The sequence below is a fragment of the Carassius carassius genome, chromosome 3 (assembly GCF_963082965.1).
Source record: "Carassius carassius chromosome 3, fCarCar2.1, whole genome shotgun sequence".
NCBI lineage: Eukaryota > Metazoa > Chordata > Actinopteri > Cypriniformes > Cyprinidae > Carassius > Carassius carassius.
Genome location: NC_081757.1, coordinates 21,426,161 through 21,453,983, shown reverse-complemented (window position 1 = coordinate 21,453,983; position 27,823 = coordinate 21,426,161). Strand labels below are relative to the sequence as shown.

The 27,823-nt window shown below is 37.5% G+C and overlaps 1 protein-coding gene across 1 annotated transcript; it reads left to right on the top strand.

Moving 5' to 3' along the window:
- The first annotated feature begins 36 nt into the window (after window positions 1–36).
- On the top strand, window positions 37–27,582 carry LOC132123259 (vacuolar protein sorting-associated protein 35). The gene is made up of 17 exons (XM_059533824.1): window positions 37–171; window positions 4,556–4,654; window positions 4,827–4,923; window positions 6,708–6,831; window positions 11,805–11,987; window positions 12,239–12,452; window positions 13,962–14,045; window positions 14,171–14,280; window positions 14,583–14,679; window positions 14,784–14,932; window positions 16,001–16,208; window positions 18,142–18,297; window positions 18,633–18,755; window positions 20,002–20,181; window positions 20,403–20,642; window positions 24,277–24,420; window positions 26,589–27,582. Exons 1-17 carry the CDS (start codon window positions 169–171, stop codon window positions 26,766–26,768), a joined length of 2,391 nt encoding a protein of 796 aa, XP_059389807.1. The 5' UTR covers window positions 37–168; the 3' UTR covers window positions 26,769–27,582.
- Window positions 27,583–27,823: the final 241 nt, after the last annotated feature.

Below are 27,823 nucleotides of genomic sequence, written 5' to 3'. Positions count from 1 at the left end.
AAATCATTTTAATTTTCTTAAAGTAGTTTCTACAGCTTTGAGAGATGAATAGTTCAGGGCTTGTTGTGCTGCTCGTCATCATGAGGCGGAGCAGCAGCGGCGCAGTCACGTGACACGACACATTCACGGGGGGGTCATCCAGTGTTTCCTCTAAAACACCTAATAATCATGGTAAGATATTAGCGACCGTCGCATGCACAGACTGTATGCTGGGTGCTGTATATGTGCCGTTAAGTTGATCACAGCAGTGATGGTGTCAGAGGGGCACTGAGGTCTCTTGGCGGGCTGTTTTGCGTCTGTGAAGATAGCCGTTAGCTTAAGCGTTTGAGATGCCGAGGCCTACATACACTTAATTATTCACGTTTATTTAATCTGTCTTGGTAAATTCTACTAGCGGTTTAACATTTGGCATGCAGGTGTAGTAAACTTATAGCCGTTATGTTTTGCTGTCTTTACAATTCACAAGTTTTGTTCAAAATGAGCTAATTTAAACTGCTAATCCTGCTAGCATTAGCATTATGTCTTTACAGTTAGGTTTATATCGGTATTTTTATTTATCGTAATCATACATCTGTGTTCCGTTTATATGCAGCTCTTTGTTACATGTGCATTTACATATTTGAAGAGTTGCAGTGTTTTTAGTATGCATAAAATAAGCGAGGTTTGGTCTCTGGTTCATTCATTCAGTTTTAAGCAACCCATAATCAGTTATGTATAACGTTACCGTTTATCATAACACTTTAAAATTGCTATACACGTGTAGTTTGTTAACTGTCTGGTACTGACACTGGGTCGTTAATTGCTTTTAATGTCATTAGGTATGTCAACCGCCCAGCCCCCCACCCCAGCCTGTGCAGACCTCTGACACTTCAGTTATATTAGCCTACTGTAATTCATTTTTAAACAATATTTTTCTAAGTAATTTACAATTATGCGCAGTGGTTTTCAGTGGTTTAAAAAAATTTTTTTTAATAAAAGGCAACCAACAACAGCGCTTAAAATTAAATTTTTGAACAGTAGTGAATTTACAAGAGGATGTGTCAAGTTTGTGAATATGGTGGTAAGGTTATTTCAACATTCAGCAATGATTCATTAAATTGATAAAAAATGAAAGTATAGATATTTATACAGTTTGAAAAAGATTGAAAACGACAATCTACATTTCAGAAATGGATAATATCTCAGTATCATTTTAGATGTGTGTTAACAAACATTTCTTTTTGAATCTTATTTCTTTAAGCCCAATATTATTTAGGCTAATACCAGAGATATGGGCATCTCAATTTGGATGAAAGTGGTCGAAATCTTTGCATACAGCTGTTTTTTTTCTTTTTAAGGGAAAAAAAATCTCTCCCAACATTTGCAGTAAACTATACAGAGAACCCTCTCATGGTATATTTAGAAATTTAAATAAACATCAACAACACTATTATATTCATTATATTATATTTAGTGCTGTCAATCGATTAAAAACTTTAACTAGATTAAATCACACATTTTTTCTGTGATTAATCGCAATAAAAAAATACATGTTTTTGTACGTTTTTAATATATTTTTTAATGTAATAATTTCACAGTTAATCAAATTAATGTAGAAACAACATAAAGACAGTATATTTTAAATACTTGTTTAAATGGCATCTTTTTATGAATGAAGGCTAGTATTACTGATATTAATACAGCTACTGATTTTTTTTTATTTTTTACATTTATTATTAGGCTTCAAAAATATAACAGTTTTTAATTTAAGTAAACTTAAAACAATGCTAACATAAACCCATAATAAATGTCATGTTTACTCCTGCCCTTCCTGTCTTAACAGTTAGGAAATATACAGAAATGTAATAAAGTTATCAAAGTTATATGCAGTCTGCACTGCATAAACTATAAAATTAAATAGTTAATACTTATTAAAGCTACAAAAGTTATTTAGTCAAGAGCAGCGAGTCATTTTCTCTGTTCCCTTTGTTCTTTAACTTTACTGACAGGAAGCTTTATTGGCTGCTGTCCCTTTAAGAGCAGACAGACACGCGGATCTCACCGTTTATATACTGTCTATGGATCTCGCCTCATTCTCTCACAACTCTTTTTGTTCATTTTAGACTTTATATAAATCATTTAAGATTGCTCTTATGAGGATAATCGACAAAACTGGCACTTTGGGATGTTTATTGTTAGTTCAAGCGCTTAAGAGAACTGGATTCTGGCGCCCTGTCTATGCATTGTGTGTGTGTGTGTACGTGTGTACGTGTCACATAAGGGCATTCACAGACAGCGCATTCTCTTTTGGCTTGCCGTGCTTGAAATGTTTAAAAGCATTTAAATGAATAATAGCGTGATCATATAATGTAAAGCTAGCCAACGGATGGCAGAAAATACGGATGCTGCGTTAATTGCGTTAAATATTTTGACACGTTAAACCAGACAAAATTTAATCGCATGCTTTAACGCGTTAACGTTGACAGCACTAATTATATTATTATATTATTTTCAGAAATTATAATCACACTCAAACTTAGTTTGCGCATAGTTTTCATAAAAACTTTCTTCATGGCAGATTTATTAAAACATACATATTTAATTAACATTAAGCTCCCTCTAGTGTGTTTTTTATATCTATGAACTTTGACAACCCTCTACATTGCGAGTAAATCACTCGCATATGCGACTAAATTTTACTCTGGGCGACTAAATTATGTCTATTGTTAGCCATTGGCTAATAAATTCTTTAGATTTTTCTCGCCAGTGTGTGTGTTCAAGACTATTATAAGATTAGCACATTTTCACTCGCTGAACACTGACTGAGCGCTTCAGAGTTCTCTCTCCATCAAGCGATCTGTATTTTTTCAATTCATCTCAATGGAAGCACAGTGCACCTGAATTTGCCGAACTGTAAACTCTGTGTGAAGGCGCTTGACTCACCGTCGCTTTGCTGATAGTGCTGTTTCTCACACATGCAAAGAGAGCGAGAGTCTTACCACGCTGAATCGACGCGCTATATATAAACTATATTCTTTGTTGTATTGTCAAAATAATTGAGTTAATTTAGAATTATTCAACTTTTTCGAACAAGCAGAAGACATACCGGTTTCTCTGGTAGTGGGCGGAGCTAATGCGCAAATGGAAATTTCATTGGCTGGTGCTGATCTATTACCGTCCCTGTTTTGATTTCAGCAAATCAGTTTGACCGAACGCAGACAACGTGATTAATATTCATGAACCCAGCAGCTCATCAATCCGTAGTGCATTGTATATTATTAGTATGGTAGTAGAATTTGTAGTACTATTATCTTTTAATAATAATAATTAATGATTTATATATATATTTTTTTTTTTACAGAAACCCAAAATGACAAATATGCATTCATACATGGTTATCAAGTTTTAGTTCTAATCACTAAAGTTCTATCATTAAATAATGCTTAATACCATAATATAATGCTTGACTGACTGATTAAGATGCTAAGATTTAAGAAGCTGTGCCATTCTATGAAGATAAGCTGATTGGAATCATATATATATATATATGTGTGTGTGTGTGTGTGTGTGTGTGTGTAATATAGTATATCAGCCTGGCGAGTAAACTAAAAATTTTACTAGCCAATGGCGATTATATTAACAAGGTGTGTGTAGAGGGTTGTTTGAACAGTGGATAACTTTGTAACATTGTTCACAACCTGTATTATGTGACATCTTTCTTTCGGTTGAAACACTGATTGAGTGATAACATGAGATATGACTAATTTATTTTGGTAAGTTTTACCGTACCTTTCAATGTTCATTAATGTTTATTTTGCACATTAACTTCTATTAAAGTGGAAGAGACCTGTGCTCTGTGCTGTTGCTTGAACTTTTCTATCAAAATGCATGTTGATCCGAATTGATCCGAATTTTTATAACAGACGAAAGTATTCAGAGGCAGTGTGTAAACTTGATTGACACGTGAGGTCGTATTTATTTTGTTATAACGTGCAAAAATTTCGGACAGAAATTTCGGACTCCGTGTGCAATGACCTTTACTCTCACATTCTTGCTTAAATGTGAAGACCCTATTCCGTGCAGGTTCCTCTTTCTGTCAAACATATTTTATTGGACTGTCCAGCTTTTAATGAATGTAGAAAACTCTTTTATGAAGTCAACTCCCTTAAAGAGTTTAGTATAATTTATCATATGTTAATTAAAAAAATCTTGTGTATTATAACTTGTTTATTTGTTTGCTGTTTTTTATTGTATTTGTTATACTTATATTTTTTAATTGTTTTTTCCATGAAAATAGGCTAAGATGCTAACATGGCATTTAATAAATATATACTACTACTAAATAATCAGCTGATGACCGATGGTGCAGATGATTGCTTTTATCAGCTGAAACAGATTATTGGCCAATACCTCCCTATCGTAGAAGCTATTATAAAATGTAGAAAATGGTAATAATTTATTTTCTACCCAAACTTTTGACTGATGGGACATATAATATTGATCTTTTTATTATTTATTATTACATTTTTGACGCTAGTTTCTAGTTTGATTGTTTGGCTGCACCTGTTTCTTCCAGCCTACCACACAGCAGTCACCTCAGGATGAGCAGGAGAAGCTGTTGGATGAAGCTGTGCAGGCAGTCAAGGTTCAGTCATTTCAGATGAAACGCTGTCTGGTGAGTTAAGTACATGCACGTTTACAGTTTCTGTAACACTGTTGATCCATCCACAGCAGTGATGCTTCATGCTTTTAACCATTAAAACAAAACACACACAAAAAAAATTATATTTATATTGGAGTCTAAAAGCTTACTCTGTTTATGAACATTTATGTTCTTCATCCTCCAGGACAAGAACAAGTTGATGGATGCACTGAAACATGCTTCAAATATGTTGGGGGAGTTGAGGACTTCTATGCTTTCTCCCAAGAGCTACTACGAACTCTGTATGTTTCCATTGCATTGTGTTTAAATGGAATAGAACTCATCTGCACTCTTTATTCTAACATTTAATATTTAATCTACCATTAAGAATTTTCTGGAGTGTTAAAGAACAGTGTACTATACAGGTGCTGGTCATATAATTAGAATATCATTCAAAAAGTTGATATTATTTGATTAGTTGATATTATAAAAAATTGTATATTATATTCATTCATTAAACACAGACTGATATATTTCAAATGTTTATTTCTTTTAATTTTGATGATTATAACTGACAACTAAGGAAAATCCCAAATTCATTATCTCAGAAAATTTCAATATTACTTAAGACCAATACAAAAAAAGGATTTTTAGAAATCTTGGCCAACTGAAAAGTATGAACATGAAAAGTATGAGCATGTACAGCACTCAATACTTAGTTGGGGCTCCTTTTGCCTGAATTACTGCAGCAATGCGGCGTGGCATGGAGTCGATCAGTCTGTGGCACTGCTCAGGTGTTATGAGAGCACAGGTTACTGTGATAGTGGCCTTCAGCTCTTCTGCATTATTGGGTCTGGCATATCGCATCTTCCTCTTCACCATACCCCATAGATATTCTATGGGGTTAAGGTCAGGCGAGTTTGCTGGCCAATTAAGAACAGGGATACCATGGTCCTTAAACCAGGTACTGGTAGTTTTGGCACTGTGTGCAGGTGCCAAGTCCTGTTGGAAAATGAAATCTGCATCTTCATAAAGTTGGTCAGCATCAGGAAGCATGAAGTGCTCTAAAACTTCCTGGTATATGGCTGCGTTGACCTTGGACCTCAGAAAACACAGTGAAACAACACCAGCAGATGACATGGCACTGCAAACCATCACTGACTGTGGAAACTTTACACTGGACCTCAAGCAATGTGGATTGTGTGCCTCTCCTCTCTTCCTCCAGACTCTGGGACCCTGATTTCCAAAGGAAATACAAAATTTACTTTGATCAGAGAACATAACTTTGGACCACTCAGCAGTAGTCCAGTCCTGTTTGAAGCGAGACGCTTCTGACGCTGTCTGTTGTTCAAGAGGGGCTTGACACAAGGAAAGTGACAGCTGGAACCCATGTCTTGCATACGTCTGTGTGTAGTGGTTCTTGAAGCACTGACTCCAGCTGCAGTCCACTCTTTGTGTATTTCCCCCACATTTTTGAATGGGTTTTGTTTCACAATCCTCTCCAGGGTGCGATTATCCCTATTGTTTGTACACTTTTTTTTTTCTACCACATCTTTTCCTTCCCTTCGCCTCTCTATTAATGTGCTTGGACACAGAGCTCTGTGAACAGCCAGCCTCTTTTGCAATGACCTTTTTTGTGTCTTGCTCTCCTTGTGCAAGGTGTCAATGGTCATCTTTTGGAGAACTGTCAAGTCAGCAGTCTTCCCCATGATTGTGTACCCTCCAGAACTAGACTGAGAGATCATTTAAAGGACTTTGCAGGTGTTTTGAGTTAATTAGCTGATAAGAGTGTGGCATCAGGTGTCTTCAATATTGAACCTTTTCACAATATTCTTATTTTCTGAGATACTGAATTTGGGATTTTCCTTGTCAGTTATAATCATCAAAATTAAAAGAAATAAACATTTGAAATATATCAGTCTGTGTGTAATGAATAAATCTTAATATGCAAGTTTCATTTTTGAATGGAATTAGTGAAATAAATCAACTTTTTGATTATATTTTTTTTATCTAATTATATGACCAGCACCTGTACATGTCATCTGTAGAAATTTCGTTTATTTATTGTACTATATTGTTGTTGTAGACATGGCCATCTCTGATGAGCTGCATTACCTGGAGGTCTATTTGACAGACGAGTTCACCAAAGGCCGCAAGGTCTCTGACCTCTATGAGCTTGTTCAGTATGCAGGCAACATCATCCCTAGACTGTGAGTATCTGAGGAAATCTTCCAAAATACTATAACTGCACAAGACATTTTCGAGATTTTGCCATTTTGGTCACATTGGCCAACACTGTGACAATAAAATAAAACTGCCAATAGAGCAGTCTGCATCCATTTGGGGATCTTGTTATGATCCACAATTTAACAAGTATGCCGGCACTCAATGTTCAGTATGCGCTGCTCATGAATTTCTCCTGCAGATTATTTTTCTCCCTCATTGTCTTTTTCTGGCACTCACTCTCTTTTGGCTAGTCTAGTCTTTCCACCAGCTGATTATCAGTGCCTGCACTTGTTGACTTTGTAGCCAGTCAATACTTATATCTTATGTTTTAATACTGTTCATTCATTCTATTACGCAGGATCAATTTCCATGTAGAGTGAACCATTTAGAGCAGTGGTTCTCAACCTTTTTTGGGCCAGCGCCCCCTTACCCATTATTCAGGTTCCTCACCGTCTCCCATCAAATAAAAAAGTCTAATTGTCTTCACAGACTATTGAAGTTTATTATTATTTTGTGTTTATAATGAGGACAGGTATTATATTTAAAATAGCATTAAAACGTATGGGGTCATTACTTTTTTTAAAGAAATTACTTTAATTCAAGGATTCATTAAATTGATGAAAAAAAAAATGGAAATACAATTAAATACATTTTTAAAATAGATTATTTGTAAATAAGTGCAATAACATTTATTTACAATGTTTAAGCATGTTGGTGATTTTCATTGCTAAATATTTGGTGACGTTGTTGCCCCAAATTTAAAAAGACTTCCACAGGGGCATTTTTACAGAAGAGATTTTAGTTTGTTCTTCCGTTCCTGGCAGAGTGAGCGTAGTGGAGTGGGGGGATTTTTGACTGGTGCGAGTAGTTTTCAGTCACTTCGAGAGCGCTCCACTACTACTCAATCACGAGCACAATTAGATATGTGGATCACTTAAATCAGAAAGATGGTGAGGGTTATACTGACGGCGATGGACAAGTGCTGGAAGTTATATCTCAAGCATGTTTGTTTGTAGCATGTGGACAATCACAATTGATTGGGTGAATTCATGTTTTAAACTGTTTATTGTACAGGAAGCTAATCTCTGCTCTAAACTAATGTGTTGCTACACTACATGCACACACAACAGACAAGCTTACACATAATGTACAGATTGTGTGCATATTCAGGACAAACATTCAGGAGTGCAGAAAATTGTCATACTGTCCTGTGATTTATCATTTATCAGCTTTCAGTGAAAAATAATAGGCTTATATTTATCCCTTAGTGTTAGATAATGCCCTGTTTTTGAGAAAATATTGAATTTCCTTTATTTCTGACAGTGGACATAGTAATTTTGGTCTAGAAATACCACATTTATACATGTAAATGGAAGAAATGTAAACCCTCCTTTACTATGATTTTGTGAGTATATTTTAAAGTTTGCTTACAAATACTTACCGTATTTTCCGGACTATAAGTCACACTTTTTTTCATAGTTTGGCTGGTCCTGCGACTTATAGTTATGTGCGACTTATGATAACTTGACATGAACCAAGAGAAATGAACTAACAGAAAACATTACCGTCTACAGCCGCCAGAGGGCGCTCTATGCTGCCAGAGATGCTGCTCAGTGCTCCTGTAGTCTACACTGAGCAGCATATAGCGCCCTCTCGTGGCTGTAGACTGTAATGTTTTCTCTTGGTTCTTGGGTCTAAATAAACGCGACTTATAGTCCGGTGCGACTTATATATGTTTTTTCCCTCGTCATGACGTATTTTTGGACTGATGCGACTTATACTCAGGTGCGACTTATAGTCCGAAAAATACGGTAAATGAAAACTAAGTAATAAGATGGAAAACATATGCTCCTTATTCTCACATTTACATTTATTCATTTAGCTGACGCTTTTATCCAAAGCGACTTACAATTGCTATATATGTCAGATGTCGCACGCCTCTGGAGCAACTAGGGGTTAAGTGTCTTGCTCAGGGACACATTGCTGTCTCACAGTGGATTCGAACCCGGGTCTCTCACACCAAAGGCATGTGTCTTATCCACTGTGCTAACACCACCCAACAAACACTGCGGTGTGATTGAGGGCTCCGTTACTCCGCCCCGCTCACAGACAGCACCATGCTCAGAGAGACAGCTGTGCTGGAGCTGCCCAGAACGGTGAATGACATTTGTTCGGAAGCATGGTTTGATGCAGACAATAACCAGGTTTCCATCCAACTCATTTGCATTTAGGGATGTCAATATTCGATAATTTCCATGATCAATCGTGGTTTAAATTAACGATCAATTAATAACCTTAATGCTGCAAAATGCGTCTGCAGCGGTATTATTATTATGTGCAAAAGCCACTTGGAAAAAAAGCTTTCTCACCCGCATTAAAGGGGTTTTAGTTTGAATAAAATGCTAGTAGCAGGACTGTAAACTAAAAATCAGCAGCACATATCGGCCATCGGCTGACCCTGACCTCTAAACATCGGCATCGGCAATATAAAAACCCATATCGGTCAATCTCTAGTTGTACTGCATCGGTCCAAGAGAAGTTTAATTAAAAAGTGCATCACATGTAGGGCTGCACGATGTGTCGTTTAAGCATCGATATCACGATGTACGAATCCACGATAGTCACATCGCAGGATGTGCGATGTAGGCTGTCGTAGTTGATCCGTTATTCATTAAGTGTATGGGCCAGAGAGAGAGAGCGAGAGAGAGAGAGAGAGAGAGAGAGAGAGAGCGCGCGTGCGAGAGAGAGAGTGAGAGAGAGAGAGAAAGCGAGAGAGAGAGAGAGAGACCAAGCCTCGACCGCACGCTCAACGTCTTCAAACAACACGAGCGCTGTCTTGCTCTCTCTCCCTCGTGCATATTAATCAATTGACACGATGGTGTCGATGTTTAAATCAATTAAAATGATAGTGTAAGTGTGCTCACCCCATTTTTGTTTATAAGAAAAGATACACCTTCAATTAAAAATAATGGCAATAGCAGTGGATGCAATATTCATAACTCTACCAGAATCCGTCGCCATGACTTATTGTGGGAGCAAAAAATTATGTTTTAGTCACATAACATTGGTTAATGGAAATGCCATCATTTCACAATACTTTTTTTTATTTATAAAACATGGCTAAAGTTTTGTGCAAATCTGTAATGGAAATGCAGCTAGTGTTTCTACCACATAACCGCTTGGGTTTATTACAGAAAATAAAGTGATTCCTGGGTTACTCCTTTGAGTGTGGTTTTTAATAATTGCTGGAAGTGATAAAATGGTGATCAGGAGTTGGCCGTCATTGGGGAGCTCGGCAAAGGCAATGTCCTTTGGGGCGACACAAGGCACCCCCACTCACTTGCAGAAAAATGTGCAGTCCAGTTCTCTGACTCAACTTCAGTGCTTTCATGGCATTGTGCCTGCTATCATTTCTGCCCACACCTCTCATTAAAGGAACTTAATCTAGTCGGTAACTTATTTCTGATCAGCTATAGTGCTCTTGTTTCAGTTGCCGTCTCTCTCTATATGGGTTGAGTGATTGAAAGCAATCTCTCTCTTAAATTAAAACCTGTTACCCTGCTAGAAGCCAATACAGTTGATCTCTAACGTTAATTTATAAATGTGTAAATAACAATAACATGAATAACATAAAAGACCTGAAATGTTTTTGGGGTCTGAATTTGTTGCTGAAAGGACAGGAGACTTTTTTGTTAAGACAGATGTCCACGGCCAGGTTAATTTGGCACTGAGGTAAATGTGTAGGGCTGAATGTATGTAAATAAAATGCCATCAGTAGCACTTTGTTATTATTATTCAGAGCTCGTTTTTGTTGCCTGGCCATGAGAATCAGTAATCAACTTTTGAGCATGTGCCATTTTATGGTATATGCTTCTGATTCAGATTTTGTGCGACTGTTGCTAAAGACCAGGGTTGGATGTCCAAGTAGCAGTGTAGCCCATTCAAATGGTACAATGGCTGTTTTTAATGTTTGCATGCACTTTTACAGCTGTGGGGATAATCAAAGGCCATGCTAATCTGTCCTGGGTTTAATATGCAGAGCTGGAGAGGCATTTTTTCTTGTGAATCAGTTCATTGTGAATGATCTGCAAAGTCACCACTATGCTAGAAAATCAGTTCAGCCTAAATAGCTCATCCTCTGAAATGTAGCAATGGAAATCCTGATTACTCTAAGGCTGTTTAATAGGTCTGATTATGCGAATGAACATATTACATTATTACATATTATTTAAATGTAAGTCAATATAAAGTAATTTCTAGAAATAAATGATACATGTACAGAATACATTTTTATGGCATTTTATTTTCTGTATTGAAGATTTCTAACACTTTGCAGCAGCTGTGGTTTGTTAATGGCTTAATCATCCATTTGAACCATCTGAGAATATTGAAAGTCATCAAAAGTAAATGCTAAAAATATATTGGGATGTTTAAAAAAGCAGCCCGGCCCTTATCACCACTCATTCAGTTCTTCTGAATGTAATTAGGTGGTGTCTTCAAATTTTGTAATAAAATGTCTTAGATTTCATTCCCCTAAAAATGTTTGTTTCAGAATTATTATAATTTTACTACATCCAAATGCTAATTAATCTACACAAAGAATTCAAAGACCAAAGTGTAGCGAAATAAACTTCTCAAATCCTCTGAAATCAGTCCGGCTCGGGGAATAGAAAGTGTTGCTTTTGTGCCTGTTACTGAGAAACAGTGCAGATGTCTTTTATGTCTCAAGTATTTTACATTGCTTATATTGTAATATATAAATGCAGCGTATGGTGTGAAACACTCATCTTCTAGGGTTGAAGCACATCCATCTTTTTATTATGAAGCTCAGTAATATTTGCTTTGAAGCCTTCTGATCTGAATTTGTGTGCTTTAGTTATCTGGTGCCTTTGTTTTCCCACTTTTTGCGGTCATTGAGTCATATTGCTCATTAACTTCTCTCTCTTTGGCTTCTCAGGTATCTGTTGATAACTGTCGGCGTGGTGTACGTTCGCTCTTTCCCCCAATCCCGCAAAGACATCCTAAAGGACCTGGTGGAAATGTGCCGTGGTGTGCAGCATCCACTGCGGGGCTTGTTCCTCAGGAACTACCTGCTGCAGTGTACGCGCAACATCCTGCCTGATGATGGAGAGCAGGCTGAGTATGACACTCCGTATCTAATGGTTGTGATTGCACCTCAAGTAGCTCAAGAGTATTGTGACTCACACTGAGCAATTTAAATGATGCCGTAGCATAATCCTGTGGGATAAAATACAATTTAAATCATTGCTAGGAAAAGTCTATTTCCCCACGTCCAGAGCTTAGACTGCTTTTGACGGAAAAAAACACTACAAAATCTCATTATCTGCTAAGCACTGATTGATTACCATCGTTCTCTCCTGTGTGATTTAGGGAAGAGATGACTGGGGACATTAATGACTCCATTGACTTTGTACTGCTGAATTTTGCCGAGATGAATAAACTGTGGGTGCGCATGCAGCATCAGGGACACAGTAGGGACCGAGAAAAGAGAGAGAAGGAGAGACAAGAGCTGCGCATCCTCGTAGGGACCAATCTGGTCCGACTGAGCCAGCTGGAAGGCGTCAATGTGGAAAAGTACAAACAGGTGCGTTTTGGTTTCAGTGCTCCAGTGCAGATAAATCATCTTACTGCAAAGCCCATAAAGCTCTGTTAAAGGTTTAAAAGGGTGCATTGAAATTAGATTTGACCTTGATTACCTGTTTATTTGTGGGAACCTCAAGCTAGCACTTAGCATAAATCACTGGGTAAAAGAGCCATTGATGGAACGACAACAGTGTAAGAGGTCACGGCATCTTTTGATAGTCCTTTGAAAGCTGTTTGTTAAAGCTCTCCATGTTCACGTTCATGAATTAACAATGTGACAGGCTCAATATGTTCTCATTTGATTTTTAAATTCAAGCACCCATACATATGCATAACACTTTGCCCGCAGGGCAGCTTTTCTGATGTACTTTTTGCTTTCTAACTAGAGGCTAATGCACATTTTCAGCTTGATATGGCAAATCTAAATTTTGTAGGTTTAATATTTGATTTAAATGCACAATATGTAATTTTTCACCGCTAGAGGAAGTATTCATAACAAACAAAGATGTTTGACTGAGTGTGGAATCATGGGAGTTGTGGTCTTCATCCCCACAGCCGATGCAATCCGATGGGGCAGGAATCATGTTCATGGTTGAGCTAATGATTTATTAACGTAGTAGAATGAAGCAGGGTGAGACTGAAAGCTGTTGAAGTGAAACCAGGCTGCTGAACGAACGTGACACACGGCTCGAAAGTAGCCAAGCTTTTATTTTGCCACAGTTGACCGTTCTGCTCCTTCCAGTCATGCATATGTGGGAAAAAAAGCAGCGCTGTTTTATCACACTAGATACGTTTGAAAGTTCTGTTACAATGCTTCTCTGTGCGGTCATCACCAGTCTATTGAAACACACAACATATTAAAGCGTCTTTGGTTTTTCAATGTTTTCTACAAATCGAGGGGTTATGACATCATTGGCAGGAGACACAATGACACTGTGGACAATGCCCGTGTCACTAGATAAAATTGCATATTTCTGTGGATTTAAACATTCTTCGAAACGTTTGGGATAATGTAAGTACACAAGTCAGAAAAATATATAACACTGTTCTAGTGGTTTTTGGATATTTTAAGAAAAAATCTTACATACTGTACCTTTAAATGCTCACTTTTCTTTTTTCTTTCTTTTTTTTTGTTTGAACCACAAGTGTTGGATTTGGGAAAATGTAGAAAACTCAGCAGGAATAAATTACATTTTAAAATGCAATAAAATAGAAAAGTTATTTTAACATATAATAGTTTTTCACAATATTGCTATGTTTAGTCATTTATCTGTAAAAAAAAATAATCAAATCCTTGGTGAGCATAAGGTTTTTTTTTTTGGAATTATTTAAATCTTAGCCAAACTGTAGTGCATATTAAATTTCACTGATTTGTTTAATGTATAGTGGATTTAAAGCAGCATATACTGTAGGCAGAAAATTGTAGACTTTGATTTGCTGTTATCTTGTTTGCAGAAGGATTTGTCAGCTCAAACGAAGCTTGTGGTAAATATGTGTTGACTCCCCACAGATCGTGTTGTCTGGGATATTGGAGCAGGTGGTGAACTGTAGAGACTCTCTAGCACAGGAATACCTCATGGAGTGTATTATACAGGTACATAAATATCCCAGCATCACTCATCATCCTGTTGTACTTGGCCCAGTTATTTTAAGTAATAGCTGTGGGCATGTTATAGTTAATGCCCTCACAGTTTTGCCTGCACTTTCTTTTTTCTGCAGGTCATTCCGGATGAGTTTCACCTGCAGACGCTGAACCCGTTCCTTCGCTCATGTGCCGATCTGCATCAAAACGTGAACGTCAAGAACATCATCATTGCTCTTATTGACAGGTGGCTTTTTGTGCCAATTCAGCTTATACAGAGATCTGTTATTTATGTACTTCACCTTTTTTAACATTTTTATAAATGCTGCTGGTTATATAATGCAAATAAATGTTAGCACTATATTTTATTATATTCTATAACCCTAAACCAAACCAAACCCTTTTTTGTAACACTAAACATATTATAAGTACATGTAGTTTATAAATACTCAGTACTTAAATGTATATTTACACTGTAACAAGTACATTTTAGCCCCAGTTTAGGGCTTTGTATACGGAGTCTTGTTTGATTGTCATCTCATCCCACAGATTGGCCTTGTTTGCTCACAGAGAAGATGGCCCTGGAATCCCTGCTGAAATCAAGCTATTCGATATTTTCTCACAGCAAGTGGCAACAGTCATACAGGTATAATATCATGCAGTACCTTTATTGAAATATTGAGTAACTTCGTAAAATCATTAACTAAACACTAAATGTTTAATGTTGCTGTCCTTATTTTTTCTTGTCAGTCTCGTCAGGACATGCCATCTGAAGATGTTGTTTCACTTCAAGTGTCTCTCATCAATCTGGCCATGAAGTGCTATCCTGAGCGTGTGGACTATGTGGATAAAGTGTTGGAAAGTACTGTGGAGATTTTCAACAAACTCAACCTGGAGCAGTGAGCATCAGTTTCAATGTTTTTCTCACACCATTTGGCAGATCAGCACATGGTCAAAGCAACACCCACTCTCTTTAGCACTGCTAGTGCGTTGCTAAAAGATCCGTAGGCTTTTGCTTGCTGGAGGATCTGAGTGCTTTATTTCTGTATTTATAGCCTCATTTTGGGGTAAAGAAACTAAACTATTGCATGAGATCATGCCTATAATAACTAGGGAACCTCTTAAACCAGCATGCTGACCCTGATCTATATTTGAGCTGTTGCACTTCTGCTCATAGTCACTGGTGGCTATAAATGAACAAATATATTCAAATAAAACAAGACCAACTCAAAGTAAATGTTTTCAATTTTGTTCTGTATTTGTTTATCTCTGAATGTCTTTAAAATGTAAAAAGCTTACAAAACCCAAAGGCTGAAACTTTTGACATGACATAAAATTTGAATAGGGTCCTTGCATCGTGGTTCAGGCAGAAATAATTGCAGTTTAATTGTAGGGTTCTTCAAACCAGATTCGTTGAGGAATATTAATAGAAAAAACTAACACACTTAAATATTTTAGATTATAGGGTAAGGCGCCTTTGTTTGCATTTTTTTCTTTTTCTCGTGTTAAAAATAAACGTGATTGTTTCTTTGCTGACGTCTAAAATCTAACCAGACACCTAGTAATTTTGAGGGCGGATGGGATGCCACATAAACCATGATGACTCACTGTTTGCAGTCACATTGAGTGACTGATCACAGCACAGGCCAGTCATGCTAAGGGCTGATATTTGTGACTAGCTGCCACTTCGGAACACGTCTGTTATGTTGTGGTAATGATTATTGGTGTCATACCTCAAGTCCTCCTTTTTTATACAAATGAAAGTTCTGTAAATGCTGAATTTTTTTTTTTTTTTTGATGAATTGTTTCACCACCATCAACATCTTAGTGTAAATTTAGCACATAGCTATACAAACCATCTGCCTTTTAAAATGCATTGGGCCTCAGTGGTAAGGTCACTCATTACAGCATCAGTGTACCAGCTTCTATTTGTGACTTTTTGATTTCTTTCATGTCTTTTTGTGTAGCATTGCCACCAGCAGCGCAGTGTCTAAGGAGCTAACCAGGCTGCTAAAGATCCCCGTGGACACGTACAATAACATCCTCACCGTGCTTCAGCTCAAGCATTTTCCACCACTCTTTGAGTACTTCGATTATGAGTCACGCAAAAGCATGAGTTGCTACGTGCTGAGCAACATTCTGGACTACAACACCACCATAGTGGCCCAAGATCAGGTTTTTATCACATACAGTACTAAATGGTCAGACTGGAGATTTTTATTTGCATGTCTCAAATGAAATCCCAGTAAGAGGTACTAGAAATTTTGAGAGTCTTGTAGATGTCTTGTATCTCTTTGTACAGTAAATTACATTGACTTTTTCTTTTCCATACAAGGGCATGGGGTCTAAGATTTTTTTTTTTAATTTGGAAACCTATGCACACCAAAACGACATTTATTTGATAAAAAAAAAAACGTTGCTAAACATTATTACAAATAAAAAAACATCTGTTTTTAAATGTAAAACATTCCTGTGATGGCAAAGCTCTCGTTTAAGCAGCCATCCCAGGAGTTTTCAGGATATTTTGATGAATAGAAATTTTAACAGCAATTATTTGAACGAGAACCTTTTGTAAGATTGTAAATCTCGTTACTGTCACGTTTGCTGAATAAAAAGTATCTTGCTGGCCCCAGATTTCGAAAAAAAATCTTGCTGACCCCAAACATTTGAATAGTAGTGTACATTGAGATACTTATCTAAGTCTGCTCTTTTCAGGTCCTTTCACAACATTTATATAGGGTTAACACAGTGGTCAGTTTTTGCACATCACAAATGCAAGAAAAAAAAATCGGTTGGTACTTCTATTTCCAGCTTGGTTAGCATAAATAACATCAATAATGCCTTTGACCATAGCATGGCAAACCTCAAACCTGTGTGGTGAGGACCAGAGTTTAATAGAGAAGAGCCAGATTTATGTTCCTTCAGTGGAGTAGGGCTGCTAATCTCACATCAAATTTTTTTTATCTCCGTAATTGTTCAATCACGTCTTTAACTGATGATACTTCACATTCTATACTTCTCCAACCAAAATATTTACTCTTGGGTCATTTTGGTCAATAAGTATGTGGAAGAATACAAGAATTTATCAGCTATCATATTGTCTCAAATGAAGTTGTAATGTTGGTCAGGTTTAAGCAGAAATACAGAAATTCTTAAGGGGTCACAAACTTTCTAATGCCATTGTATTTCCTTTTCGAATATATGAATATGTAACCAATATTTGAGTCATTTGCATCTCTAATAGCAAGGGACTGACAGGTTCAGGTGGCTTACTGTCGGTTTCCTCCTTTTCTTTTTATGCTGCGTGCCATGGCTTTAGAGCACTGCAGAAGTTTTTGATTGCTTTTGTCTTTAAATGGCGTTTCACACAAGCCAAGTGGTCTTTTCTGCCTGTTTTTTTAAAGGTGCATTGTTAATTCTCCTTAAAATCGGTGACTCCTCAGGAAAAAAAAGGTCAGCTATGACTCAGACAAGTCTAGCCATTGCACCGAGAGAGAAATATATTGATATTCCTGTGTTGAAGAAGGTTGGAGCTCCTCTGGCCTTTTCTAAGGACTGTAGCAAAAAAGCACCATCCTTTCTCTCACCCCCTCATTTTATCAGCAGTGGAAAAGAGAGCACTGAGTACATAGCAGCGAAGAACCATTTGAAGCCATTTAAATCTGTTTGCTGTAGAGCACAAAATTGCAAAAATAATGACTGGATGAGGCCAAGCTACAATTGATTAATCCAGGTCTGTTAAAAAGTAGATGTTGTGCTATTTCAGTAGGAGTGACATGTTTACATGACATTTTAAAAAGACACATTATTGCTTTAGTGTGACTAAATCAAACCTTTAAAGTGCACTAAGTGTTTGCACTTTACAGGGTAAGTAGCATACTTCTAGATTAATGAGAGAAAGTATTTTTAAAACGGGAAAACTTGCCTGCCCCATAATACATCTAGTCATATTTAGATGCTCTCTCTCTCTCTCTCTCCACAAATTCTTTAAAATTCATGATTGGCGTTTTTTTAGGGCCATTAAACAGCCTTCTGCTATGTCTTTTGCTGTGTCTTTATTATTTGCACCCAGCATTCTAGGCATAATCTCGTGGCTCTTTCCCTGCAGGTTGATGCAATCCTGAACCTGGTGTCTACACTGATCCAGGACCAGCCAGATCAGCCTGCTGAGGATCCGGACCCCGAGGACTTTACAGAGGAACAGAGCCTAGTGGGCCGCTTTATTCATCTGCTGCTTTCAGATGACCCTGACCAGCAGTATTTGGTACACGTTCTTTCCTCTCTTACCCTCTCCTTTCATCATATATTTCAGACAGAGCAAAGCATTGTTAGCCTCCACTCAAAGAAGACTAAAAAAATGCACTGCCATTAAGTGCTCCTTATTTGTGGGGAAAGTACTGCATGTTTCTTTGATCATTTCTTTGATCATTTGATCATTCTGCATCATAAGCAAATGACTGGCAATGTCACGATTGTTTGACATCAGCCAGAACTGCTCTAATTAGCTCCCAGTGCATTCAATCAGTTGATGAGGTCATCATGCTGCGTAATGAATTATTCAAATCGATTCATCTACTCTTTGTTTCGTGCCTCCCACAGATTTTAAACACTGCCAGGAAACACTTTGGCGCTGGGGGGAACCAGAGAATTCGACACACTCTTCCCCCGCTGGTGTTCGCTGCTTATCAACTGGCCTTCCGTTACAAAGAGAACTCCTCCTCGGTATGTCCCACATTCAACCTCGCAACATCCTACTCTGCCACGTCATTACCTAAAACAAAGCTGTTCCAATAGACCAATTTCAGTGCAAACCGTGATGACGTTTCTGTTGGCGGGGCCTATCTGGTTGCAGAAAATGACAGTTTTATTGGAGCAGTCTATGGAAGCCATGGATTAAAATAATGCAAATGATAGTTTATATGTCAAAAATCTGACACTTTCCTCACAATTGTGATTCTCATGATTCTCTCGTTTCCACTCGGCTCAGAATCATATTTATTTTATAGTGTATATCCCACACTTCTGGCTTTTTTTCCTCAGAGTTGAAAAAGTGTTGAGTTAAATCGAGTACTAAAGTCCAAACTAAGAGAAATAAACTTGCATTTGTGAGAACAATTGTCAGAATTGTTTGTGAGCTAAAATAGGTAAATCTTATGTAAAATGTTATAGGTTTAAATAGTAGGCTTATTTCATGTTATAACTGTAGGGCTGATACAGTGCCTGTCTGAATATGTGAATATTATGTAAGGCTATTGTTTAGGGTAATCACAGCATAGCCCATTCGTTTAAACATCTGCATTTAGCTTCAAATGGCATATTTGATTACAGTATTTTATATGCATTCCTATTCTGACATCCAAAGGAACAATAATGCATTTTTTTATCTTATTCCATGGATTCTACTCATTTCCCTCTACTTGTTATCAGACAAAAGTCTTGTAGAAAAAAATATCTTCTAACTAGATGGGACTATTTTTTATCAGTTTGATTTGAGAAATAAACAATTATTTATTTTAAAAAAAAAAATCAGATTTTTGGTTGGCTGCTCACTAGATTTGGTAACTAAGCCCCTGAGTAATTACACATCTATATAAAAGATAACAGTCTATAAATCAAATGTTGTAATCCACATGGTAGTTATTTTTGTTAGCTAAGAGGTCAGCAGCCCATCTGTTGCATACAGAACTTTTAAAGATTCTAATCATTAAATTTACCATAAATTAATGAACTGTAATTTATGAAAACACTGATAAACATACTTTCTTAGAATTCTTAATAAACCCTTTAAAGGGTTTCGTTCGGCATCCATAGTGAGGAAACGAACATTCACCTTCCCTTGTCTCATGGACACGGCTGCAGAAGCCTCATCTACTGCTTTTCCACACTTCTGAAATGCACTCGCATTAGAATCACAGTTTATAATAGAAGCGATTTTTTTCACATATATGTCAATCTTTCTCTTCCACAGGATGATAAATGGGAAAAGAAATGTCAGAAGATTTTCTCATTCGCTCATCAGACCATCAGTGCTCTGATCAAAGCTGAGCTGGCCGAGTTACCCCTGAGGCTGTTCCTCCAGGGGGCTCTGGCGGCTGGAGAGATCGGCTTTGAGAACCATGAAACCGTTGCCTACGAGTTCATGTCTCAGGTAGAGAAACATTTTGATTAAATGCCTGGTAGGTCACTATCAAGATGAGTAACATGTTTGGATTCTTATCCTTGCCTCTCATGTTCATTACCATTCACAATGATACAGTAATAGCCTGAGAGCAAGACTAGATCAGGGGAATATTGCTTTGTATTCACTCTCTCACACCCAACACTTTATTTCTGAAAAGCCTTTTCATTTTTGCATGTGTGTGTCCCAAGGCCTTCTCCCTGTATGAAGACGAGATCAGCGACTCGAAGGCTCAGCTGGCTGCAATAACGCTGATCATTGGCACATTTGAGCGTACGCGGTGCTTCAGCGAAGAGAACCACGAGCCCCTGCGTACCCAGTGTGCCCTGGCTGCCTCCAAACTGCTGAAGAAACCCGACCAGTGCCGTGCGGTCAGCATTTGTGCCCACCTTTTCTGGTCAGGACGCAACACTGACAAGAGTGGAGAAGAGGTTGGTATTTGTCTTCCACGGTTTTATGGACCAATGAAATCTAAAATGAGTTCCTTTTTGACTATGAATTAGACTGACCTTAATTTGTAATTGGATTGCAGGTTATGTAAGTCTCATTGAATAGTCTTGAACAAAGGTATGACCTTACAATGAAATGGCACATAAGGCGCCTTCGATTTTCAAGTGTCTTTCTGAGTGATCTCACTTCGTTATGGTGGGAGTTTTAGCAGAGAAACATGCTATTTTAGATATGAAAATGAAAGTTTCAGTGGAATTTGATATTCAGGTATTTGCTGTCATTTCAGACGCTTAAAACTTTTTTTTGTCAAGACGCTGTAGGTGGAAGATGTTCTTATGAGTCATATGTATTGAGGTGAGAATTAAGGGTAAATTGCTCACACCGGTAAAGGAATCTGCCAGTGTTTTCATTGAAACTTGGTGATTCATTTTAGAAGCAGCATTTTGTGTAGGCTGGACACAGTTTGTTCAGAATGTGACGTCCTCTCTGCTTGTGCATCTTGACCTCTCATATAGTGTGGATTTTTGAGTTTTTCCTCTGGCTCCATTCACACTGCTTCATTTTTCTAAGCACGCTCTCGAAATGCAGATGTAACTCCTGAAAATGAAGGTTGTCGGTTCAGTTAGAAGACTGTTACTCGTATTAACAACCGAATTGTGTGTGTGAATATTTAACAAACTGTAATCATCCAATCCAGTTTGCCAGTTTGAGGACATGCAACAAGAACAAGCACAAGTGACAGTGGCAAACACAAGCCAACGAGTTCGTGGAGCTCTTTAGATGGATCGAGGATTGTTAGGTCCAGTAAAATCTGCTATCTCTGATCCAGTTCGTTTGCTGGCTTCCTTGGCTGAAGCATGCTGTTTTTGCCTGCCAACTGGCAACCCGGGGTGTAGAACTCGTGGGATAATTGGCAGTGGACGGGATCATGCAGGCCAAAATATAAACAGAAACACTGTCCGGGAACAGATATTTCTATATACAGTATCATGGCTGTAGCACTGGTTTCTGAGAAGACAATATTTCAACTTAACATGTTTACTAAATCTCTGAAAATATTCAAGTCGTTTTATACTTACAGTACAGTAAATATATTGCATTTTGTTCCTTTAAAACTGCTCCTGTTTCAAAGGTTTTAGATGTTATTTGTGTATAGTTGTGCATAAAACATACCTGCAGCAGTTGTAAGTCATATTTATATGCTATTAATTAATTTATCCCATACTTCTAGTTTAGCTGTAGGGGGATCTGTTGCATAGTACACATGCATCCATTACATATAATAGACATTTTTGGATTCGGTCCTAATGATATTTTGTGAGTTGACATGTGGCCAGCTCCAGCATTGCACCAGTGTGCCGTTTTGCAGTGCAGAGCTGTGGCTGTGAAAGTCATGTGTTCATCTTTCTACTTAATATTTATCCTCCTTTAAAGAGTGCTGCAGGTTGTCACGGTTGGTTTCATCACTCCAGAAGGAGCTGCTTGTTTGGACATTTGATGTTTTTTAGGCATTTTGTTTAGACTGGTGTACTGCACACATGCTGATCCCTACAATCACTCTGTGAGGTTTGTGGCATTAATGTTTATTACATATTCAAAGACAAAGAATTACTGAATGCAGGGAATATTTGAAAGATTTGCCTTTTAATATTTAGACAGAACTTTGTACCAAAGACAGTAAACTATTAAAGAGGGAAAATTCAGCACGAGTTTCCGGCGCTGTCAAAATAAAGTTTGATTCCAATACTTAAAGGTCAATGTGAATTACATTTTTTTTAAATCAGATGATATATCTGATAAATCCGATTCTGAACTCCTATACTCGTTAAAATGCCCTGATACCAAACGCTGATACCGCACAGAATGTGATAAGTGCCGTATTCAGATGAAACACAGACACCAGAACAACAGACAGCAGAATGGAGTTATTATTAGAGATTAAGGATGTGTCTGAAGTATATGTATGCAGTTAATATAATGTTAAACATTCAGTATTAATGCCTGTATAGCTAATGTGCACGAGCTGATTAGCAAAGCACGTTGAGCGGATCTAGTGCATGGCGGCACACATGCGCTTCACTTCTGAGCGGCACATGTGCAAAGCCGACCTCATACGTCATTTCCTTGGAACTGCTTCCATTTACCACAGTGAGCACAAGCTACAATAAAGTGATGAATACGTTTTGAATATGGATATTTTTCTTACAAAAACACATCGATTTGCTACTGGAGGCCATGTGAGACACTTTTTTTTTATGGATGGGCTCTTCTTATTTCACTTCTCTTGGACTGATGCATGCAACACCTGTTGAGTGTCTGAAAGAAGAAAGTCATATACACCTAGGATGACTTTAGGGTGAATCATTTTTGGGCAAATTTTCATTTTTGGGTGGAGTAACCCTTTAAGCATACACAACCTTATGACGAAAGTGAAACCATCAGCCAGTGTGAAATGAACTAGGCTGTACTTGTCCCTCCATTCTGCACCAAAACAAATATGTGCGTGCGTTTTACTTGCTTCGTGGGTGTTTCTGCATGATATGAGTCGCTTTGCAATATAAATCACACCATGTTTCAGATGAAAAAGGTACTTATATTTGTGAAAGAAAATTCTGCGATGGGGCAGCACATTTTAATGGGCATAATTAGGTGTGAAAATAACTGAAGGATATATCTGTTTGATAAACGAAGTTAACCAACTAACATTACATTTTCTTTTTGTTTCTGTACCCAATATAAAAAAAAGTACAAATTTAATGAAAATACCGGTATCAGTACTTTGTATCGGCAAGTAGTCCTACCAAAAATAAAAGTATTGGTATCGGCCGAGGAATGGAAAAAGTGGTATTGGAGCATCCCTATTTTTTTTTTTTTTTTTTTGCCTTTGTGTATAAAATTGTAATGCTTCTGTTTACCAAAAGTTGTTTATCTATTTGTGTATATATTTTTTTTTTTAGTTTTTTGTTTTTTAGCGAATAATTGGCAAACAATGACTAAATTTAAGTTCTGTTACACTTTCAGTGTGATAAAAATAGCCACAATGTTCGTAAAACATTAACAGTTAAGACCGAATCTGAATCTGTGTTTTAAGTTATTTCTATTTTCTTTGCACTTTTAAATTAAAAGCATCTTTTGTATGATACCTTTGGAATATATCATGCCTGCATGACATGGGCAGATTGTCAAATGTGTATATTTTCAGCATGTCATTCTTTTTCTACAGAGCACATAGCGCATTGTAACTGACATTCTCCTTTGCAGTGATCAGTAATAATACATCAGCTCCCCTTGAAATGGTGTTAAATACAGAGTACACGATGTGGCAATTGTGCTTATTTTCTTTTAGTAAGGATCGATAGTCTAATGTTTTTGTGACTCGTAAATGCATGTGGAGAAATAGGATCATGCTGTGTTCCTTCTCTCGGCTCCACAGCATGTTCTTGGGAGGTATGTGTTGCCCCTAACAACAGAGCTTCCCAATCCAATTCAACTTCATACGCTGAGAAGTGGAGCTGGCTTAAGTGGCTTTTGCCAAGATAAAATGGAATAATTTGAGGCTGTTCACCGCAATCAGAACTGAAATCTTTTTTTTTTCATCTCTCTCTCTGTTGTCAGATCCGTGATGGGCGGAGGGTGATGGAATGCTTGAAGAAGGCTCTGAAGATCGCTAACCAGTGCATGGACCCGTCCTTGCAAGTTCAGCTCTTCATCGAGATCCTCAACAGATACATCTGCTTCTATGAGCGAGAGAATGACGCGGTATGACCAGAGATGCCCTTTCACTCTTGACCATTCACTTCTCTTTCTTCTTCTCCACTCTTATGCATCTTATTTCTTGATCTCCTTTAACCTGTTGCCTTTACGGTCTCTGTTCTCATGTCTCTCACTTATTCTCACTTTTCCTCTCCGTGCTCCACATTTTTGTCTGGCGCAAGCAGCGCTAGATTATACCTAACTTGCACTTATCTGAGAGGAAGCATCTGTATCCATGTTCAATTTGAAGGAGATTGAGTCAGGACTTGCCGGAGCACATCGGGGCCACAGGGCAGCCAGGGCTAAGAGGAAGCACAAACAAACACACACGCAGTTAAAGTCAAGGTGTGCCCATCAGCTATCTGACTTATTACAGAGGTCGCTATAGACAGCTGAGCTTCATCCTAGGACAGGTGCCACTTTAAACGTGGAAATAAATGGGAGAATCAAAACCAAAACAAATTCCCACGCTGCATTTCATTGACACGTTACCTGTCTGTGTTTCTCCTGTGTTATTGTGTTATAATGGAGAGCAGCATTGGGGATGTTTAAATGATCTTAATGTTGTTCATTGTTTTGTTTTTTATTTACAACACAGGGACAGAAATCAAAAGCTTGCCGTAAATCCGTAGTTTGACACCAGTGTTATTTTTGTGCGTTTATGTGACTCTTGAGTGTGAGAGTGTGTGGGTGTGTGAATTTACCTGAGATGCTCGTCTCCTCGTGTCTGGATAAATTGCTCACCGTGCTTTCAGTGAGTGCTTTTGTGCCTGGCACAGTTTTTGCACCATGTCTGCCGAGAGGGTTAGTGCTCACATTTATAGTAACAAGATAAGCACGGTTATTATAATCAACAGAACTGTCTATACTGCAGATTTTTCCATTTCTTCTTTTCCTATGGAAATGTGTGTGTCTTTCACTTTTCTGGAGGAAAGTTTGGATTCTGTAATGTCTTTGAAAGAAATCTCATGCTCACTCATGTAATAAAAAAACAAAAACTAAATGCAGTAAAAGCATACTGTTAAATATTAGTACAATTTAAAATAACTGTTTTCAGTTTTTATGTGTTTGAATGAGTAATTTTTTCCTCTGATGGCAACACTTTTAAAAAATAAAGGTGCTTCACAATGCTATAGAAGAACCTTTTTTGTCTAAATGGTTCCACAAAGAACCTTTTAACATCTGAAGAACCTTTCTGTTTCACAAAAGGTTCTTTGTGGCAAATGAAGGTTCTTCAGAAATGTAAGAAAGAGATGGTTCTTTAAAGAACCTTTGACTGAATGTTTTTTTTGTGGATTCAAAAATGGTTCTTTTAAGGCATCACTGTGGAGAACCTTTTAAGCACCTTTATTTTTAAGAGTGAAAGCTGAATTTTAGTGTCACATAAATAAGCCTAATGTGGTGTTAAAGAAACGTTTTGTATTATTATCCAGGTTGGAAACAGTTGTGCTGCTATACAATTTGTGGAAACCATGCAGCATTTTGTTTAGTGGTCTTTGATTAATAGAAAGTTCAAAAGAACAGCATTAATTTGAAACCGATCTTACTGATCCTAATATTTTGAGCGGTAGTCCATCTTTAACAACACATTGTCATCGTCATTTTGTGAGTCACTGACTTACCAGTTACCTTCATTTTTCATTTATTTTTTTTACACTTACCTTCATTTTACACTTCATTTGAAGTCCTAGGAGTAATTTATTCATGAGTCATCCTACATTGGTCTCGCTGGGTGTTTTTAATTCAATAAAAACAGAACCAGCTCATAAGACTAATTTGTTTAAGAATATGACTACAGTGTTTGCGTTGTATATTGGTTTTTCTATCAGCCCACGAGGACAACTTATGACATTTAATTGGCGAAATTGCCATTTTTGCCAAAACCTGTTTGGATCTTTCCTCACTATATATATATATATATATATATATATATATATATATATATATATATATATATATATATATATATATATATATATATATATATATATATATATATATTTAAATGCTACTTTAAAAAAAAGTGAACATCAACTAATCACAGGGATTTAAGATCTCATACTTTTTTTTTTTTTTAAACCTTTTGAACACTCTTCGTTCGTTATTTTCTGTCTATCTGTCCCTTTAATTTGCACATCAGCCTGGATTTGCTCAACCTGTGTGTGTGTTTGCAGGTGACGGTCCAAGTCCTGAATCAGCTGATCCAGAAGATCCGCGAGGATCTCCCGAACCTGGAGGCGAGCGAGGAGACGGAGCAGATTAACAAACACTTCCACAACACACTGGAGCACCTGCGTCTGCAGAGAGAGTCGCCCGAGTCTGAGGGACCTGCTTACGAGGGGCTGGTGCTGTAGGAGCCTCACGCATTTACATTTATATTTGTGTACACACGCATAGAGAGATATATGTATATGCCCACATGTGCACACCAGGGTATTCCAGCCAGGGGAAAAACAAAGCCAAACTCGCCTGCCTCTCTACCCATTCCTCTCATACTTTGTCTGTTGTTTTTCATCCTCTGCCCATCTTTTGTCTCTCTTTCTCATTTCGTGAGGCGTTTCCTTGTGAGAACAGTGGTTAGAGAACAGTGCATACACTGCACTCCTGCTCTGCGCTTCCTTCAGACTACCATTCTCTCTTGATACTATTGCTGCCATACAAATGAGCAAGAATAAAGCTATATATTTAAGAGAGAGAGAGAAAGTGTTGCTACACCACTTTCTCGCCCCGCCAGCCAAACTGGAGAAAAAATGGCAAAGCTTTGCTTTGTTACAGTCTTTGTTTAGAGGACCTACTCTTGATTCTACTTTCTGTTTTCAGCATTAATATTTTAAATGCCATGCTGAATTAAAGACATTTGTGTAACTAATGAATAGTCTTGTTTCTCACCCTTTTACTTTGCGGCAGACACTTTGGTGGAGTGGGACAGTGTGTTGACTAATATGTGGAAGGGGTGAACATGTGTATAGACTCTATTGATGAATGAGTTGCTGTGGCTGTGAATCGAAACAATGTCAGAAGCCTTCTCTTGCATCTTGTCTCCTTTTTTTGAATTATGATTCCCCTTCCTTCATATATTGTATGTATAATCTAATTGTAAATCAGTTACAACAAAATATCATTGATTTCATGGCATTTGCACAAATAAAAAAAATGATATTAACCCCACATGCCTGTAGAAGTGTGAATTAATGTCATTAAATTCACTTTGAAAACAGAAGAAGCAGTAGGTATTTTCTTTCATATGGTGACATGCATCCAAACGTTATGGATTATCAAAAAAAGCAAAAATGTAGGGAATTGGCTATCTATAAGTTGTTGAAAGAAGTCTGAGACATGAGAGAAGACTGCCGTTTCACTAGATCCTGGCATTTTAATTAACATTACAAGATCAAAAAATAAATACAGT